The sequence below is a fragment of the Pristiophorus japonicus genome, chromosome 8 (assembly GCF_044704955.1).
Source record: "Pristiophorus japonicus isolate sPriJap1 chromosome 8, sPriJap1.hap1, whole genome shotgun sequence".
NCBI lineage: Eukaryota > Metazoa > Chordata > Chondrichthyes > Pristiophoridae > Pristiophorus > Pristiophorus japonicus.
This window is the reverse complement of record NC_091984.1, coordinates 237125481-237140177: the sequence shown is the minus strand read 5'-3', so window position 1 is coordinate 237140177 and position 14697 is coordinate 237125481. Positions and strand designations below refer to the sequence as shown.

Genomic DNA, 14697 nt, shown 5'->3' with positions numbered 1-14697 from the left:
AAGAGTATAACTAAAGAAAGAGCAGGGCTTATTAAAGACCATGAAGGTAATCTGTGTGTGGAGGCAGAAGACGTGGGTATGGTTTTTGATTAATATTTTGCTTCTGTTTTCACAAAAGAGAGGGGTGATGCAGACATTGCAATAAGGGAGGAAGAGTGTGAAATATTAGATGAAATAAACATAGTGAGAGAGGAAGTATTAAGGGACTTAACCTCTTTGAAAGTGGATAAATCCCCAGGCCCGGATGAAATGTATCCCAGACTGTTAAGAGAAGCAAGAGAGGAAATAGCAGAGGCTCTGACCATTATTTTCCAATCCTCTCTGGCTACAGGTCTGGTGCAGGGAGACTGGAGGACTGTTAACATTGTACCGTTGTTTAAAAAGGGAGAAGGGGATAGACCGAGTAATTACAGGCTAGTCAGCCGACCCTCGGTGGTGGGAAAATTATTGGAAAAAATTCCGAGGCACAGGATAAATCTTCATTTAGAAAGACACGGATTAATCAAGGACAATCAGCATGGATTTGTTAAGGGAATGTCGTGTCTGACTAACTTGATTGAATATTTGGAGAGGTAACCAGGAGGGTCGATGAGGGCAGTGTGCACGATGTAGTGTATATGGATTTTAGCAAAGCTTTTGATAAGGTCCCACATGGCAGACTGGTCACAAATGTAAAAGCCCATGGGATCCAGGGCAAAGTGGCAAGTTGGATCCAAAATTAGCTCAGAGGCAGGAGGCAAAGGGTAATGGTTGATGGGTGTTTTTGTGACTAGAAGGCTGTATCCAGTGGGGTTCCGCAGGGCTCAGTGCTGGGTCCCTTGCTTTTTGTGGTATATATCAATGATTTGGACTTGAATGTAGGGGTTACGATTAAGAAGTTTGCTGATGATACAAAAACTGGCTGTGGTTGATAATGAAGAAGAAAGCTGTGGACTGCAGGAAGATATCAATGTACTGGTCAGGTGGGCAGAACAGTGGCAAATGGAATTCAATCTGGAGAAGTGTGAGGTAATGCATTTGGGGAGGACTAACACGGAAAGGGAATACACATTAAATGGTAGGTCACTGAGCAGTGTAGAGGAACAGAGGGACCTTGGAGTGCAGGTCCACAGATCCCTGAAGGTAGCAGGCCAGGTGGATAAGGTGGTTAAGAAGACATACCGAATACTTGCCTTCATTAGCCGAGGCATAGAATACAAGAGTAGGGAGGTTATGCTTGAAATGTATAAAACACTAGTTAGGCCACAGCTAGAGTATTGCATACAGTTCTGGTCACCACATTACAGGAAAGATGTGATTGCACTAGTGAGGGTACAGAGGAGATTAACGAGGATGTTGCCGGGACTGGAGAATTTTAGCTATGAGGATAGATTGGATAGGCTGGGGTTGTTTTCTTTGGAACAGAGGAGGCTGAGGGGCCTGGAAAGACTGGATAGGAAGGAACTATTTCCCTTGGCAGAGCGGTCAATAACCAGGAGGCATAGAAACATAGAAAATAGGTGCAGGAGCAGGCCATACAGCCCTTCGAGCCTGCACCGCCATTCAATGAGTTTATGGCTGATCATGTAACTTCAGTACCCCACCCCTGCTTTCTCTCCATACCCCTTGATCCCTTTAGCCGTAAGGGCCACATTTAACTCCCTTTTGAATATATCCAACGAACTGGCCTCAACAACTCTCTGTGGTAGAGAATTCCACAGGTTCACAACTCTCTGGGTGAAAAAGTTTCTCCTCATCTCAGTCCTATATGACTTACGCCTTATCCTTAGACTGGTCCCCTGGTTCTGGACTTCCCCAACATTAGGTACATTCTACCTGCATCTAACCTGTCTAGTCCCGTCAGAATTTTATAAGTTTCTATGAGGTCCCCTCTCATTCTTCTAAATTGAATGAGTATAAGCCTAGCCAATCCAGTCTTTCCTCATATGTCAGTCCTGCCATCCCGGGAATCAGTCTGGTGAACCTTCGCTGCACTCCCTCAATAGCAAGCACGTCTTTCCTCAGATTAGGAGATCAAAACTGCACACAATACTCAAGGTGTGGTCTCACCAAGGCCCTGTACAACTGCAGTAAGACCTCCCTGCTCCTATACTCAAATCCCCTCGCTATGAAGGCCAGCATGCCATTTGCTTTCTTTACTGCCTGTTGTACCTGCATGCCTACCTTTAATGACTGATGTACCATGACACCCAGGTCTCTTTGCACCTCCTCTTTTATTAATCTGTCATCATTCAGATAATAATCTGCCTTCCTGTTTTTGCTATTAAAGTGGATAACCTCACATTTATCCACATTATACATGTCTCAGAGCGGCTGCAGTGCATTCTGGAGGGGGGAGGGTGAACAGCCAGCTGTCGTGGTACATATAGGTACCAACGATATAGGTAAAAAATGGGATGAGGTCCTCCAAGCATAGATTTAAAGTAATTGGAAGAAGGTTTAGAGGAGATTTGAGGGGAAATTTCTTCATCCAAAGGGTGATGGGGGTCTGGAACTCACTGCCTGAAAGGGTGGTAGAGGCAGAAACCTCTACGGACTACGGACCGAGAGCTGGAAAGTGGGATTAGGCTGGGTAGCTCGTTGACACGATGGGCTGAATGGCCTCCTTCCGTGCTATAAATTTCTATGATCCTAAGGTCAAAGAAAGAACTTGCATTTATACGGCGCTGGTACATGTGTGGTTATTACCGGCATTTGCTAGAATTTGATCGCATGTACAGCACAGAAACAGGCCATTGGGTCCTACTGCTCTGAGTGGCCATAGTTTCTCAAATTGTTGGACACTCATAAGTGACTGGCTGGCTCCTGTATCCAGCTCCATTTGTACCAGGATGCCATTCAACAGTACTCTCATCATCATAGGTGGCGTTTTTGTGTATGAGCTGTGGATGTTTGCCACCTGAACCCGCTGAACTTCAGCGTCCATTGCTGTGTCCCAAGCATAACCCTGCCTTGCAGACCCCTCTTGTGGTTCATCTGCTTCATAAACCAGCCTCGCTGCGGGCTTCCTGCACATTCTGGCTAAACGTCCACTGAAGTTACAATTTCTGCAGATAAATTGTTGAAACCTGCAGGTTTTCGCAGCATGTCTGCCCCCGCACCTCCAGCATGAGCTGAGATTGTTGTGAATAAAAGAACTGTAACCAGGCATTCCTCTCTGATTGTCTCTTTGATTACTCTTGAGCACTCTGTTTGTGGGTGTCAATGGCCCCATCCCGGGACGTAATGTCCCTTGTGATGGTGTAAACGTCCGTTCAACCTGCCATTGTCTGTGTTGAGGACCCACCCTAGAGTCTGTTACTGCCTGGTTGGTGTCGAATTGCCCTTGCCTGCCTGCGGGGTTCTGAGTCGTGTTTACCATGTTAACTCCCTGCTCCATCGCCACGTTGGGAGCAGAGTTGCGCGCGTATATGATCTTGGTTTCCTCCTCCCCCGCCATGAAGGTTTGAGCCATCAATGCCGCTGCTTCCAAGGTCAAGCCCTTGGTCTCAATTAACTTCCTAAAAATCCCGGCATGCCCAATGCCCTCAATGAAGAAATCCTGTAACATCTCCCCCCTGCAGGTGTCTGTGAACTTACAGAGGCTGGCCAAGCGTCGAAGGTCCGCAACGAAGTCCGGTATGCTCTGCCCTTCCTGACGTCAGTGCGTATAGAATCGGTGTTGGGCCATGTGTATACTGCTCGCCGGTTGAGGTACTCACCGATCAGTTTGCTGAGCTCCTCAAAGGTTTTGTCCGCCGGCTTCTCCAGTGTGAGCAGGTCTTTCATCGGTGCGTACGTCTTAGGTCCACAGCTGGTCAGTAGATGCGCCCTTCGCTTGTCAGCCGCTGCCGCTCCCAGCCAGTCCTTCGTGACAAAGCTCTACTGGAGCCTCTCAACGAAATCGTCCCAGTCCTCACCAACACAGTACCGTTCCTCTGTGCTACCGGTGGCCATTCTCGTGAGTCGTTGATTCCCGTTTCTCGTCGCCAAATGTTGTGTCCTTACACTCTACTGTAAATCAACACAAGGCACATACTGGAGACAGGTCACTCTGTGACCTGTACCTTTATTTACAGGATCAAGAAGTGATGACCCTGCGTGGAACCTCCCTTTATATACCTGGATGACCAGGTGAGGAGTGTCTCCCATAAGTTCACCGCCTGTGGTCAAGGTGTGCATTTCTTAGGTGCATACAGTGTACAGTGTTGTTACATAAAGGTTACAGTTACATGAAGGTTACATACATGACAGATGCCTACTCCAAATGGATTGAGTGTGCCATTTTAAATTCAAGCACATCCTCTGCCACGGTAGAAAGTCTACGGGCAATGTTCGCCGCCCATGGTCTACCGGATGTCTTGGTAAGCGACAATGGCCCGTGCTTCACAAGCATTGAATTCCAGGACTTCATGGCAGGCAATTGAATCAATCATGTCAGAATGGCACCGTTCAAGCCGGCCTCAAACGGCCAGGCAGAACGAGCAGTGCAGATAATCAAACAGGGGTTTCTCAGAATCCAAGGGGGTTCCCTACAAAGCCGCTTATCACGCCTCCTGTTGGCCAATAGACCCCGACCACACTCGCTCACAGGGGTTCCACCCGCAGAGCTGCTAATGAAAAGGACGCTCAAAACCAGGTTATCCCTTATACACTCCACTATGAAAGAAATTATTGAGAGCAGGCGTCAGTCACAATGTGACTACCATGACAGGAATGCGAGGGCATGATGTATTGATGTCAATGACCCTGTTTTTGTCCGTAATTACGCTGCAGGGCCCAAATGGCTTGCAGGCACTGTGATTGCCAAAGAGGGGAATAGGGTTTTGGTAGTTAAACTTACCAATGGACAAATCTGCCGCAAACACGTGGATCAAACTAAAAGGAGGTTCAGCAACCCCATAGAAGAAGCAGAGGAAGAACACGATGTCGAGTTTACTCCACCACAGGTGACAGAACACCGAAACCAAGTGGAGGAGAGCCCAGTCACTGTGGGCAGTCCGGACAGACCTGAGTCACCGCAAACAGCAGACACTCAGGCCAGCGCCCAACAACCGGAGCCCCAACTCAGGTGCTCTACAAGGGAGCGTAAACCACCAGAGAGACTCAGCCTGTGATCCCAATAAGACTTTGGGGGGGAGGTGATGTCATCATTCAACTATCATTGTAACCCACGTATAAGCTGACCTAAGTTGTACACCTTGAGAACATTGACCACAAGGGGGTGAACTTGTGGGAGACACTTCTAACCTGGACTTTCAGGTATAAAAGGGGAAGCTCCACCCACCTTCATCACTTGAGGTCTTGGTAATAAAAGTAATTGGTCAGAGAGTGACCTTCTCTCAAGTATGGGCCTCGTGTGCATTTATACTGTATAGTAAGGACATATCACTGACGACCCTCAGTGACCCAGAGATGCAGAGAGCCCACGGCGCCTGGTCTGCCCTCAAGGCTTCCATAATTAGCGGCTGTGAAGAGACGCTCAGTCACTCAACCAGCAAGACTGGTTCGACAAGAACGACCAGGAGATCCAGGAGCTGATAAGCTGCAAGCTCAAGGCATTCTTGAACTAGAAACAGCAACACAACTCGAGAGCAAGAAAGCAGCTCTACAGACGGTTAAAGGCTGAGGTCCAACAAAAAACCCGAGACCTAACGAACAGATGGTGGGTGGAGAAAGCACAGGAGATCCAGCAGCTGGCCGACAACCACGACATGCAATGGTTCTTCAGCTCAGTCAAGGCCACCTACGGCCCAAGCACACAAGGCCCCAACCCAGTGCTGACCAAGAACGGAGATACACTCATCAAGGACAGAGAGCCAGTCAGGGCCCGCTGGAAGGAGCACTTCAAAGATTTCCTTAACCGAGACTTTGTCTTCGACATGAGTGTCCTCGACTCCATCCCGCAGCATGCTACCCGCCACCATCTCAGCAAAACCCCAGCCTGGCACGAGGTAGAAAAGGCCATTTAACAACTGAAGAACAACAAGGCCTCAGGAGCAGATGGAATCCCTGCCAAACATGGTGGAGAAGCATTATTGGCATAAATACACGATCTCATTTATCTTATCGGAAAGGAGGAGAGCATGCCAGGGGACCTCAGAGAGGCCATAACCGTGACCATCTTCAAGAAAGGGGACAAATCCGACTGCGGTAACTACAGAGGAATTTCCCTGCTGTCGACCACTGGGAAAGTCATTGCAAGAATCCTCCTCAATCGCCTTCTCCCTTTGGCTGAAGAGCTCCTCCCAGAGTCATAATTCGGATTCTGTCCACGAAGGAACACAATGGACATGATGTTCACCGTGCGGCAACTACAAGAGAAATGCAGGGAACAGCACCAACCCTTGTACATGGCCACCTTTGACCTCACAAAGGCCTTTGACACTGTCAACCGCGAGGGATTATGGAGTGACCTCCGTTTTGGCTGCCTCCAAAAGTTTATCACCATCCTCCGCCTGCTCCACGACGACATGCAGGCCGTGGCCCTGACCAACAGCTCCATTACAGACCCAATCCACGTCCGGATCGGGGTCAAGCAGGGCTGTGTCATCGCGCCAACCCTCTTCTCGATCTTCCTCACTGCAATGCACCATCTCACCCTCAGCAAGCTCCCCGCTGGAGTGGAGCTAAATTATAGAACAAACGGTAATCTGTTCAACCTCCGTCGCCTCCAGGTCAGATCCAAGGTCGTCACACCATCTGTCATTGAACTACAGTAAGCGGACGACGCTTGCGTCTGCGCACATTTGGAGGCTGAACTCCAAACCATCATCAAAACCTTCACCGAGGTGTACGAAACCCTTGGGCCTTACACTAAACACCCGTAAGACAAAGGTTCTCTACCAACCTGCCCCCGCCACACAGCACTGACCCAGTTATCAAAATCCACAACGAGGCCTTGGACAATGTGGATCATTTTCCATACCTCGGGAGCCTACTGTCAACAAGGGCAGACATCGACGACAAAGTCCAACACCGCCTCCAGTGCATCAGTGCAGCCTTCAGTCGCCTGAGAAAGAGAGTGTTCGAAGACCAGGACCTCAAACCTGGCACCAAGCTCATGGTCTACAGAGCAGTGGTGATGCCCGCCCTCCTATATGCCTCAGAGACATGGACTATGTACAGCAGGCACCTCAAAGCACTGGAGAAATACCACCAACGCTGCCTCCGCAAAATCCTGCAAATCCATTGGCAGGATAGACACACCAATGTCAGTGTCCTCGCTCAGGCCAACATCCCCAGCATCGAAGCACTGACCACACTCGATCAACTCCGATCCCATCGTCCACATGCCCGACAGAAGACTCCCAAAACAAGCGCTCTACTCGCAGCTTCGACACGGCAAGCGAGCCCCAGGTGGGCAGAGGAAACACTTCAAGGGCAACCTCAAAGCCTCCTTGAAAAAGTGCAACATCCCCCACCGACACCTGGGAATCCCTGGCCCAAGACGGCCCAAAGTGGAGGAGAAGCATGTGGGAAAGCGCTGAGCACCTCGAGTCTCGTCGCCGGGAGCACGGGGAAGCCCAGCGCAAACAGCGGAAGGAGCGCACGGCAACCCAAGCCCCCCACCCACCCGTCCCTCCAACCACCGTCTACCCCACCTGTGACAGAGAGACTTTTGGTCCCGCATTGGTCTCATCAGTCACCTGAGAACTCATCTTAGTGTGGAAGCAAGTCATCCTCGACTCCGGGGGACTGCCGAAGGAGGAGGGGATGAAGATCCTTTTTATTACATTGTAGGGGGTGGTGGATCTGTCAGCTTGCCTTCCTGACCCAGAGCGGTTTTCCAGTCGCTCCCGCTCCCTGGCTCTCGAGCTTGGATTTATTAATCAGGCTGTGATAAAGTGCAGCAGACAACTGTTTTGTGCAAAGAAGGTTTGGTTTTTATTCAAGAAGAATGAATACACCTTTTTTTAAAAACTGAGAAAACATATTACTCTAATGGGGAATCCTTTATTAAAACACAAGAGAATACCCAGCAGTACAATACCTCCCACCTCCCAATTCCCCTATCTAGCTAAGTTAGGTTCTGGGGCTTCAGGGACTATGCTCACCAACCTTCCTTGACAGTTAGGGCTGTTTCGCAGTTTCGGGGTACTTTGGTTATAGCATGTTTGCCTTGCCGTACCCCTGGACATGGTGGAAAACCTCTGCTGCGTATTGAAAGCCAGTTGGGGCGAGTTCTTTTCTCCGATGTCGTGATGTTTCTTCCTGCGTTTTCTCGCCGTGTGCTCTCGATCTTGTTGTTCCGAAGTGCTTGGTCAGAATAAAGACTAGTTCCCTTGGCAAGATAGGCCCCCAATTATACTCTGAGAGGCTCCTTAGTCTTTGCGCCAAATCTAACGTTTCTTTTGTTTAAGTTTTGCTGCCCAGCGGACTGAAACTTGATTAAATGTTTTTAATCTGGCGTTAATAGACTTTACTGAGCTGACGAGCTCTTGTTAATTGTTGAAATTATCCTTTGGTTTTGAGCCACAATTGTTAAAGTTAGTTTCTGGTGTCGAGTTGTCTGCCTGGGTCCGAGCTTTCTATGCAGGCTGGAAAGGTGATTAGCATTGTACATGTGGTGGATGGGTTTTGTGCTTGGATTGAAACTGTACTTCCTTGGATTGATTGTTAAAATGTAAATGTCATCTCGGGGGCAGGTTTTGAGGGTAAACAGTTCCCCAGACAATTTGATTAGCTCCAATATCCAAACTGGTTTTTCAGAGGTTGAACCTACCCCCTGGCCTTGCAGCCTTTTTCTCACAGACCCAACATGCACCTTTTAAAAATCCCAAACATGGTTAAAACTCGTAGATTTCTTCCATGGGCGTTTTAGGATCCCAAACTTTCCGTTTAATAGTCCCAAATCGAATTTGTTTTTCAGTGAGTCCAAACACTGGGGGCTTTCCTCGAATTTTGGAATCTTACAACGTGGAGACCCGGGCCCGAAATTCAGTCCCGCTGGAAAGTTGCTGCTCCTCCCCCCCCCACCCCACCACCACCTTTTTGGGGCCATTAGCGCCAAAATGATTTTGTGACTGGGCCACCCCATATTCAGCTCCAAAAGTGAAAGAATGGTTTCCAGCGCTAATGAACCCTTCCAAAGTGGATTTTTCAGCGGTGTGGCTGACTTAATTTGAGCGTTATCACCACTGAGAAATTCAGCATGCAGGTAAGGGTTTCTAACAAGCCAGCTCAAGGCCAGGGTTTGCAGCAAGGCCCTGAGGGGGGAAGGAGATTGGAAGGATGGCTGGTGTAAGAGGTGCAAGGAGAGCCAACAGGTTCACTGATATGGAGCTGGAGACACTGATGGACGGTGTGGAGGACAGAAGAGGAATCCTGTTTCCTGACAGACCGCCAGTACATGATGCATGGAGGGAGATTGCAGGGGAGGTGTCAGGCACCTCCATATGTGTGAGGATGCACCCTCCCAGGAGGGTGTTGGCCAGTCTGCACCCGGCCCTTCCAGGGTGGTGATGGATCGACACCTCCTAGCTCTGGGGCGATGGAGATCCTCCTCCTCCTCCTGCACCGCCTCCTCTTCCTCCTCCTCCTCCTCCTCCTCCTCCTCCTGCGCCTCCTCCTCCTGCTCCTCCCCTCCTCCTCTTCCTCCTCCTCCTCCTCCTGCGCCTCCTCCTGCACCTCCTCCTCCTCCTCCTCAGGTGGTACTGCTGGCTCGACCTCCAGCGGCTTTCCCCTCAGGATGACCAGGTTGTGCAGCATGCAGCAGACCGCGACGATGATGGAGACCCGTTGAGGAGAGTACTGCAAGGTGCCACCAGAGCGGTCCAGGCACCGGAACCTATGCACTGCTCGATGATGCACCCGGTGACACAATGAGCGTCATTGTCTGCATGCTCTGGGGCTGTCCTGGGGTCCCGCAGAGGAGTGAGCAGCCAAGTGGACAGGGGAGATCCCTTCTCCCCAAGCAGCCAACCGCAATCCTGATTCGGGCCGATGAAGATGGCGGGCACACTGGTCTGGCACAGAATGAACGAATCATGGCTGCTGCCTCCCTTGCCCGCTGCCTCTCTGCACGGTGCTGATGGCGATGCCTTCTCCTGCGTGCCGGCCTGCTTCTGAGCAGGTGTACCAGGTGTCACCTTCCCAACATTCCTCCCATCCTCAGGGTGAACCCGGCCAAGCAGATCTCCGCAGCCCACAGGCCTCCACTAAAGAGTCAGACCTGAAAGTGGCACAGAAGTACAGGGGTATGTGCAAACCCCTGAGCAGCACTCAGCAGGTTGAATGGAGCCAAAACAATTAATAAAACTATATGAAAAGCTAAATACCGCGGATGATGGAATATGACATAAAAACACTAACAATTAATAAAACTATTTCCCTACCAAACGAACCCGATCGCGGCAAAACTCAGTGTCGCGTTCGTGCATCGACTGGAAAACCTTGCGGGGGCATTGCCGGGAAAAATCCGACCTCTTTGATGCTGGATATCGTTGGCCTGACTGCTTCCCAGCGGCCCGCAGGCTGGCGAGCTCACCGCTAGAAACCTTCCTTTATTGTGGCGGAAGAGCACATCACTGAAATCCTCCGCGAGCTGAATATGGCTCGCGGAGAGAAAATCACCCTCCCTTCGGGGACAGTGAATTTCAGGCCCCCAGAACTGTGCACAATACCAAGGCTCTGTACAAAGTTTAAGGCAAATTCTCTGCTTTTCCAGTCTAACCCTGTAGAAATTATCCATAGTGCTTGGTTTGTTTTTTTCATTTTAACCTGCATCGCTGCTTTAAGTAATTTGTGTTTCTGTAACCCTGTATTTGATCAAACTAGTTGGATCATTAATGTGAACCTATTGGAATGAGGGGGCTGTCCTATGATGAGAGATTGTGTAGAATGGGCTGATACTCTCTGGAGTTTAGAAGAATGAGAGGTGATCTCATTAAAACACAAGATTCTGAGGGGGATTGACAGGGTAGATGCAGGGAGGATGTTTCCCCCGGGCTGGAGAGTCTAGAACCAGGGGTCACAGTCTCAGGATAAGTGGTCGGCCATTTAGGACTGAGATGAGGAGGAATTTCTTCACTCAGAGGGTGGTGAATCTTTGGAATTCTCTGCCCCAGAGGGCTGTGGAGGCTCAGTCTCTGAATATATTCAAGGCTGAGATCGATAGATTTTTGGACTCTCGGGGAATTGAGGGATATGGGGATCATGCGGGGAAGTGTTGAGGTAGAAGGTCAATCTTGATCTTATTGAATGGCGAGCAGGCTCGAGGGGCCGAATGGCCTACTCCTGCTCCTAATTCTTATGTTCTTATTAATGATATATTTGTTTGTTTTACAGGAAGGCATTGTAGATTGTTAAAGATGTCATCCACCCTGCCGTTAGATGCTGACTACCTCCTCACACTGTTTCCCTACACGGCATATTCTCCCGATGAGCTGAACGATGATGAGGAGGTGCCGGTGTTCCTTCTGCTGATTAGCTGCACCATCTGCCTGCTGGGCATCTTGGGAAGTGCACTGGTGCTCTGCGTCGCGGGGCACGAGGTGAAGAAGACGGCCAGCATGATATGGCTCTTAAACCTGTCGCTGGCTGACTTCACCTTCACGGCACTTTTGCCCTTCTCCATCACACACATGGCCCTGCGGAACCACTGGCCCTTCGGCAGGTTCATGTGCAAGTTCCTCGGCTTCACCAACAACCTGAACACGTTTGTCAGCGTCCTCATACTGGCCGTGATCAGCCTGGACCGGTGCGTCTCCGTCACGTTGCCTGTCTGGTCCCAGAACCATCGGACGGTTAAATCTGCCGTGGCGGTTTCGCTGGTCGCGTGGACGATGGCCGCGGTGGCCAGCGTTCCCTTCTCCCTGATGCGGGAAACAACGGAAGACGAGTACATGGGGAAGACCTACTGTTTCTACGACGAGGACGCGTACCGCCTCAGCTGCTTTGTGGTGACCCGCTTTGTCCTGGCATTCCTGATCCCTTTTGTTACAATCGCCGCCTGTTACAGCATCATCGCCGTCAAGGTGAGGCGGAGGTGGAAGAAAAACTCGCGCAAGTCGTGCAGGATCATCAGCATGATAATGCTGGCCTTCTTCATTTGCTGGCTGCCCTTCCACGTGCTGAACATTATCCACGCCACGACGGATGAGCACTTTGGGACCTGGCTCCCTTTAGCCACCCAGCTGGCGTACGCCAACAGTTGCATCAACCCTCTCCTGTATCTGTTCGCTGGACGCGGCGGCTCCTGCTTTCACGTCAAGAAGCGGATCCGGATGGCACTGAAGGCCTTTCACAAGGAGATGAGCAACAGCGGCTCCAGGGTCTGAGAGCAGGCCAAGCCATGGCGGGGCCTGAAGGAGGCTTCAGTGAAGACTGGCCGTATCTGGGCATCGCACGCTCTGGCTGTGCGCTCCCTCTTTGCTGCGTTGGTACGTGTGCCAGTTTACAAAGCGTCCCAAAGATCCATCTCCCTTTGCAAATATTCAACAACAACAACAACAACAAAAAAAGAAGAGAAGAAACCCTTTTTCCACCTCTGTCAGCTACAACTTGTTCAAAACCGTTTGTGCCTGCTCTCACTGCAAGTCCCTCTCGCTCATCACCCTCCTCCTTGCCCCAGCCCCCAACAAACTCAATTGAAAAGCTTGTGTGCCACCCATGCCTCAGTGGGCAGCACTCTTGCCTCTGGGTCAGAAGGTTGTGGGTTCAAGTCCCACTCCAGGGGCTTGAGCACAAAAACCTAGGCTGACGCTCACAATGGAGTGCTGCATTGTCGGAGGGGCTGTACTGAGGGCGTGCTGCACTGTCGGAGGGGCAGTACTGAGGGAGTGCTGCATTGTCGGAGGGGCTGTACTGAGGGAGTGCTGCACTGTCGGAGGGGCAGTACTGAGGGAGTGCTGCATTGTCGGAGGGGCTGTACTGAGGGAGTGCTGCACTGTCAGAGGTGCAGTACTGAGGGAGTGCTGCATTGTCGGAGGGGCTGTACTGAGGGAGTGCTGCACTGTCAGAGGGGCAGTACTGAGGGAGTGCTGCATTGTCGGAGGGGCTGTACTGAGGGAGTGCTGCACTGTCAGAGGGGCAGTACTGAGGGAGTGCTGCATTGTCGGAGGGGCTGCACTGAGGGAGTGCCGCACTGTCGGAGGTGCCGTCTGTCAGATGAGACGTTAAACCGAGGCCCCGTCTGCTCTCTCAGGTGGATGTAAAAGATCCCACGGCACTATTTTGAAGAAGAGCAGAGGAGTTATCCCCGGTGTCCTGAGACCAGTATTTATCCCTCAATCAACATAACTAAAATAACTCAGATTATCGGGTCATTATCACATTGCTGTGTGTGGGAGCACAAATTGGCTGCCGCGTTTCCTACATTACAACAGTGACTACACTCCAAAAAGTACTTCATTGGCTGCAAAGCGCTTAGAGACGTCCTGAGGTCGTGAAAGGTGCTATAGAAATGCGGGACTTGTTTCTGTTTTTCATCCTCAATATGACCAGGGGGAGTTAGGGGATGGACCACATCGGTGAAAATGTTGCCGCTGTTCACAGCCCTCTACCTTCATGAAACACACCTCCGCACTCGAAGGGGTATCCTCTGACCCTCGACAATCAATGTGTTTTATTCTAATAATTTAATATCCTGAACCTCAGATTGGAGCTGAGTTCCGAATCACAAATGGGTGCCGGTGATACCCTGAGAGAGAGCAATGCTCATGGCCAAGTCACCATGACCTTTTTAGTGTTAACATTAGCTTCAATTAATGTGGTCTCATTAGTTAAATGCCCTTAAAAATCAAACATAGGAACACAGGAACAGGAGGAGCCCATTCAGCCCCCCGAGCCTGCTCCGCCATTCAATGAGATCGTGTCTGATCTGCGATCTAACTCCATATACCTGCCTCTGACCCAGATCCCTTAATACCTTTGGTTAACAGAAATCTACCAATCTAACATTAACAACTGGGCCAGCATCAATTGTCATTTGCGAAAGATAGTTCCAAACTTCTACCATCCTTTGTGTGTAGACGGGTTTCCGAATTTCTCTCCCAAAAGATCTGGCTCTAATTTGTAGACTGTACCACTCGCTTGTTTTATGCTGAACACAGTTGTGTGGGGTGGACTGGTTGGGCCGGATGGGTGGGGATTGGGGTGTGTGGGGGGATGTGTGTGAGGGGGATGTGACGGGGTGGGGGGGTTGGGATGTGTGGGGGTCGGGAGTTGGTGGAGGGTTTGGGAGGGTTGGGGTGTGTTGGGGGGGAGGGGTTGTGGGGGGGTTGTGTGGGTGTGTGTGGGGGGGGGTTGGGGCGGTGTGTGGGGAAGGGATTGGTTGGGGGGTTGTGTGTGGGGGGGATGTGGTGGGGTGGGGGGCTTGGGATGTGTGGAGGTCGGGAGTCGGTGGGGGGTTTGGGGTGTGTGAGGGGGATGTGGTGTATGGGGGGAGGTGGGGGTGTGGGGGGGGGGGTGTTAGGGTGTGTGGGGGAGGGGATCGTTGGGGGGTTTGGGTTGTGTCAGACGAATATGGCAGGGTGAGGGGGTTGGGTGTGTGGGGGGGGGGTGTTGGGGTGTGTGGGGGAGGGGAACGTTGGGGGGGTTTGGATTGTGTCAGACGGATATGGCAGGGTGGGGGGGGTTGGGTGTGTGTGGGGGGTTTGGGAGGGTTGGGGTGTGTTGGGGTGGGGGATTGTGGGGGTGTGGGGTGTGGGTGTGTGTGGGGAGGGGGATGTTTGCCCCACCCTGGGGAACGGAAACACATTGAAGCTAAAACGCTAC

General features: G+C 51.0%; 1 protein-coding gene across 1 annotated transcript; it reads left to right on the top strand.

Annotated features, from left to right (window-relative positions):
* The first annotated feature begins 6065 nt into the window (after positions 1 to 6065).
* LOC139269263 (formyl peptide receptor-related sequence 6-like) lies at positions 6066 to 12260 on the top strand. Its single transcript, XM_070888351.1, has 3 exons — positions 6066 to 6173; positions 10097 to 10178; positions 11269 to 12260. The coding sequence occupies exons 1-3, from the start codon at positions 6066 to 6068 to the stop codon at positions 12258 to 12260; spliced, it is 1182 nt and encodes a 393-aa protein (XP_070744452.1).
* Positions 12261 to 14697: the final 2437 nt, after the last annotated feature.